Below are 5,388 nucleotides of genomic sequence, written 5' to 3' on the forward strand. Positions count from 1 at the left end.
AATCACCAAAAAAATAAATGTTAAGGTCACAACATAAATTCAACTTATAGTTAACTTCTCTCCTACGTGCCATTTAAAAAAAAAAAAATTTGATAGAGAGAATTTTGAAATTCTAAAAATTTAGAAAAAAAGATAATTTATTGAGTTTAAAATTTAATTTTTTTTACACGTACGAAAAAAGTTAGACCATGAATTAAATTTGTGTTGTGTTCCTACCAAACCACTTTTTCAAACCAACATTTCCACATGAAAAGTACTTTTCTTTTCAATTGGTTGGGGGAGTAGCAAAATGTAGCGTCACCAGTCACCACCCAGAGATCCCAATCAGGCTACCCCGTGACGCTAAAAACTGACTCCACCGCCTATGATTGGAGCGTGGCGACCACCTCCCTCCAAGCGAGTGGCACTCACTACCCAGAGCCTCCCTTCTCTGACCTTCATTTATCAAAAACCAGAGACCTCTCTTTCTCTCTCACACACACACACACACACACACAACAAAAGCAGCAAGAGACATGTCAACAACCACACCCACCTCTCCAATCAGCTTCACAAACAGAACCCCCATAACTACCCAAACCCTTTTCTTTGGTTAACTACCCAAATCCAACACATAATCTGTCAGTCTATGTATTTGTCTTTGTGTACTACGTATGTTGTACACATAATATATACTTTTGTGTAATGGTTTGGTGGTGAAGGAAGGCCTTCTTGCTTAAGAAAATTGTGGGTTTTTGGTTTTGGTGAATTAGTTGTTAAGCTTTCATTTTCTGTATCTGATATTCTGGGCTGGTTGTTCCTTCGTTTGACTCCATTTGAAGCAAGCCCCAGTCTTTCTTAAGCTCTATTCTGTAATGGGTTTTGGATTATTTGCTTCGATTCTTCGTTATCAGTTTAAACAAGAAGCTGGGTTGCTGAAGAATTGGAGTTGAATTTTGGGATGATGCGGTTGAGTTCTGATATGGGTATTGGCCAAAGTTCAAGCTTTTGGTGGTTTGGGAGGAGGGGATTAGGGTTTGTGCTTCGGATTGTATTTGGATTTTTGGTTGGCTTCTTGCTTACACGGCCGGTGGCAGGTTTAAGACCGTTGAGGGAGAGGGCTCGGTCGTGGGGCGATGAGGTTGGTTTTACAAATTTCATCCTCTCTTGTTGCTCAATTATGGTATTGTTTGATGTTTTCATTTCGCCTTCGATGGCAATTTAGGTAAAGAATGTGAAATTCAAATATTTAAGTGTAATTTTGTTCGGTTAAAGTTTGATCTGTTACATGGGTTATAGCTATATATATGTTGTGCATTTTGGTGAATCTCGAGGGATTTAGGGAACTTTGTTGGATTCTACTGTGGTTTGCATGTACTTAAGAGTTGATCCATTGGTGGAGCGAGATTGACAGACATCTTTGTGGAGTGAGATTGACAGAGGAGAGCTAAGTTTTAATGAGTACAAATTTTCTTCTGTCTAAATATAACCCTCCATTGCTTACTAAGAAGAAGAAGAAGAATCTTACTTTGGTGTTGTTGTGTTCCAAATGCTTATCTTAGCCCATGGGTTGTATTAGATGGCTAAGGAGGAGGTTAATGTTTCTCTGTGTAAGCAAATGGAGCACAGGCTACAAAGAACAATACTTTCTGCAACAAGAAGAGAACCATATATGTTGTCAAAGGGAAATAAGCACTATGGGAAACAAAATTAGTGTCTGCTTCTGTAGTTGGTTGCCGGAAATGCGAAACTTGGAAAGTGGGGGAAAACTCATGGGTGTAATCATTATCGATGGTGACCATTGGTGGTGGAGATTGATGCAAATGAATCAAAATTGAGCAATTCCTAGCTTTACCAGTTGTGGCAATGTGCAGAACCTGGATTAGTAGAGAAATAACTACACTTTATTTGGCTGTTATTTAACCAAAAAGTTTTTCAATATTGGGATTTCAGTACTCAGCTGTTTTTTCATGTCAAGTATTTGACTAAATTGAATTTTAGCTTTTCGGAGAAAGTGGGCAACCTTATCTTAATTTGTCGCTAAAATGTGACTCTGATTTTGCATAAAATTCTGAACCAGACATAATTGCTTTTGCTTGTTATTGATATTGCTTTTTTACAGTGGCTATTTGTAAGAAAAGATGAAAGCGAGTTGGGTCCATTCTCTACATGGAACATAACAGGAACTTACAGAGGTTTGTAACATAAATACATTGAATTGATCATCTCTTCGTTATAGTCATCCTGTTTGCAAAAGTTGTCAGCTTCCAATTACATTTATTTCCTTATGATATCATTTTTTTTTTTTTATGAATAATAATAATTTTATAGATAGAAAAAGGGCAAAGTCCTAGTACACGAAAAGTATGCAAGTGACTTGAATACTCGAGGCTACTACAATCTAAAAACAAATCAAATCACCCAAATTCTCTTAGAGACAAAATTAGGAACATATACAATAACCCAATTCAAAAGAGATTAATCACTATTTGTTCTTCATGTCTCATTGTTATGTGGGTAGCTTAGGATATCTTTGGTCTGTATCTTATTTTTAGCTGAACTATTCAAAAACTTGTGAGCTTTTAGTTCATGATGGCATGATGTTCATCATGAATTAGTTTGTCACAAAGTGACTATCAAAATTACACACTGATATGGTCACACTTAAAATCATGCAATGACTCAGAATTTTGCCTGGGCATGCATTCTGCTTGATTTGCAGACTCTTCTTTACATGGACAATGTGACTTCCATCTTAAAAATTGACCCCTATAGTGGGAATAAGTTTCATGTTTTATATTTTGGGATAGAAAATTTTAGAATGTAATCTTGAAAAATCGGATTCTGAGTTTCAATATCTTTACTTAATGTTGCTGAGCCCCCACATGCATGGACTTCAAAATTGTTTCATAGTTTAGAGGTGCACCAGGAAGATGTCAACTATATGGCTAGGATTTCCATGTTTAGTTTGATATGTGGAAAGTGAGAAGTAAATATATATCTTTGAGCATGTTAAGGGAAAGGCTTTCGCACTGATACTTAGAGTAAGATTAAATGAGATACTTGGTAATAGACGAGTATATTGCAAATTGATGTTTTTTGGCTAAAACTGGTCAGGGTTTGTTTAATGGGATCAGGAGACATTAATTAAGAGAGAATTGATCTATATGAGGATGGCTGGTGGTAAGTTGGAATTGTGTATAATACCCATTGGGCTTCACTATGGGCCTGCCAAAACTCATGCCTAATGGGAGATAACTAAAATACACAGGCTGTTTATTGAAAAAAACCACTAGTATTACAATTGAAAGTGGAAAGAATCCAAAGGATCCAACGAAGAAGATGGGCTATCTATTGCCATCAATAGGTATCCAATTTTGACTCTATTGATAGGTAGGTTAATCCCTTTGATATTCTCCCTTTTTCTCTTCTGCCATATACTCTGTATTTTATAGGGTCTATACCTGAATAAACCTTGAAAAAATTTCTTGGTATCAGGAAGTGTGGAGATGTTACTCATTGCTACATGTGTTGAGATGTAAACCTATCAATAATGCTTGCTTGTAGAGTGCATGTGCATTTTTTTTTTTTTTTTTTTTGGTGGAATTTTGTACAAATATTACAGAAGGAATATTTATCTACAATTTCCTTGTCATGTTTCAATGTATGCAAAATATTATCTATGGACCATATGGCCAGTTGAATGCATTTTGAACTTAATCATCCAGTTTATTACAGTGCATCCAAATGGTTGAACACTTATATCTTGATCTGATTACCTGTAATCTGGACATCTGAGTTGCAGGGACATGGAAGTTTCTAGACTCTGCAAATGGCTCTTCCAGGTTTCCAGATTTCAGGAAATCCACTGGCAATTCAGTTATTGAATTAGTTAGTACACCAACAAAAATAACTGGTGTACATTATGTTCAGGTGAGTAGATTGAATTGTGGGTGAAAAAAGGTCATTTTCTGAAAGTCAGCATTTATGAGTAGCATCTTTATTCTTAATTAGTGCACAGGCAACAGATATTATACACATCTAAGGTGTTTTATGCTTGCACAATCTGTTCCTGATGCTGAAGTCAGTAGTAGGACATTGCATTTCTATTAATCATTTCTTGTACATGCGACATTTCCATAGTATGCATGTGATTGGATCTGAATATTTCAGAACCCCAAAGTATGATGATCAACAAACAAAAGCTCGAATTTTTTTATCTCCTCATCATAGATGATGGAACATGTAATTTTAGCTCCCTTTTTCTAAAAGACTTCATAGGAATAACTATAATTGCTTTACTGTTTGCTTTTCATTTATGATAATTTGTTTACAAATTAAGTTTTTTTCCTTTTCATGGTGCTGATGCAGGGGGTAATTATCTTCCATGATGTGTTTGACAATGAACACAATGTTGGTGGTGCTCAAATCAGGGTTGAAGGTGTATATATATGGCCTTTTAGACAACTTCGAATGGTAGCTAATAGGTAAATTGAGAAATACAGCAAATTCTTGGAAACCTTCAGAATGACTATATTGATTTCTCCTCACATATATGCTCAATTTGATGTTTAAAGATTTGGGTAATAAGACAAGAAATGCAAGTAAATGTTGGATGACATACAAAATAAATGTGCACAGAAGGTGATAGAGAAAGAAAGCATACTCTTAAGGAATATGAAGTCAAATATATAGGGGATTTACCCACTGTTCTAATGTAATTGTTCATATTCTTCTTTGGACAGTTTTTGGAACATAATAAGATGATAGTCAGTTTGAAGTAAGAACTTTATTTAGAACAATTAGCTGTTTTGTTAACAATATTCAATTGCACGTTGTTCTGCTGCTATCTCCATTTTTTTCCTATGGTAAATGGTGATTAATTTCTAATTTCAATGTTATTTGTGCATTTGAATTGTTTTCAACTTTCACACACTACGATATTGCAGTGGAAAAGAGGGAGAGCTGAGTCAGGAAGATGATTATCTTTTATCGAATCCATATCATTTGGTAATACTTCTTACTAGACTCATCTATGATTTTGAAATTGATTATGATTCTACAGTGTATGTCAGTTTAGGATGACTACTTATTGTTGTTTTTATGCAATTTTTGTTCCTTAGCTGTCTGTATTATGCAATTGGTCTCTCTGTTTACTTGATGTTGCTGAGACATATCCCACTGTAATTTGTCCTACAAAAATTTTTATTAGAGGGTATTGTAGAGTCGGTTACTCATTGTGTTTCAAAAGTGTCTAATTTTGTTCTCGGTCTGGGTTTGATTGAGTGGTATAAAGTTGATTTAAGATTTATTTCAGTAGATTAGTCTTAAATCAGGGGTTAAGGGTAAGATCATGCTTCACAGGTTCAATCCAGTATGTGCGAGTTGGTATTACCTAGAAAAGATTAT

The 5,388-nt window shown here is 35.2% G+C and overlaps 1 protein-coding gene across 1 annotated transcript; it reads left to right on the forward strand.

Annotated features, from left to right (window-relative positions):
• Nucleotides 1-451: 451 nt before the first annotated feature.
• LOC132181752 (transmembrane E3 ubiquitin-protein ligase FLY2-like) lies at nt 452-5,064 on the forward strand. The gene is made up of 5 exons (XM_059594990.1): nt 452-1,120; nt 2,102-2,174; nt 3,785-3,912; nt 4,351-4,466; nt 4,929-5,064. The coding sequence occupies exons 1-5, from the start codon at nt 941-943 to the stop codon at nt 5,062-5,064; spliced, it is 633 nt and encodes a 210-aa protein (XP_059450973.1). The 5' UTR covers nt 452-940.
• The last annotated feature ends 324 nt before the right edge of the window (nt 5,065-5,388 follow it).

Source organism: Corylus avellana, chromosome ca5, assembly GCF_901000735.1.
Source record: "Corylus avellana chromosome ca5, CavTom2PMs-1.0".
Classification (NCBI taxonomy): Eukaryota; Viridiplantae; Streptophyta; class Magnoliopsida; order Fagales; family Betulaceae; genus Corylus; species Corylus avellana.

Bases quoted from the DNA above. Each gene is read 5' to 3' on its own strand.
- LOC132181752 (XM_059594990.1), top strand. From the start codon at position 941: ATGATGCGGTTGAGTTCTGATATGGGTATTGGCCAAAGTTCAAGCTTT. The intron at 2,175-3,784 runs GTTTGTAACATA...TCTGAGTTGCAG, and splicing joins CATAACAGGAACTTACAGAG to GGACATGGAAGTTTCTAGAC. The intron at 4,467-4,928 runs GTAAATTGAGAA...ACGATATTGCAG, and splicing joins CTTCGAATGGTAGCTAATAG to TGGAAAAGAGGGAGAGCTGA.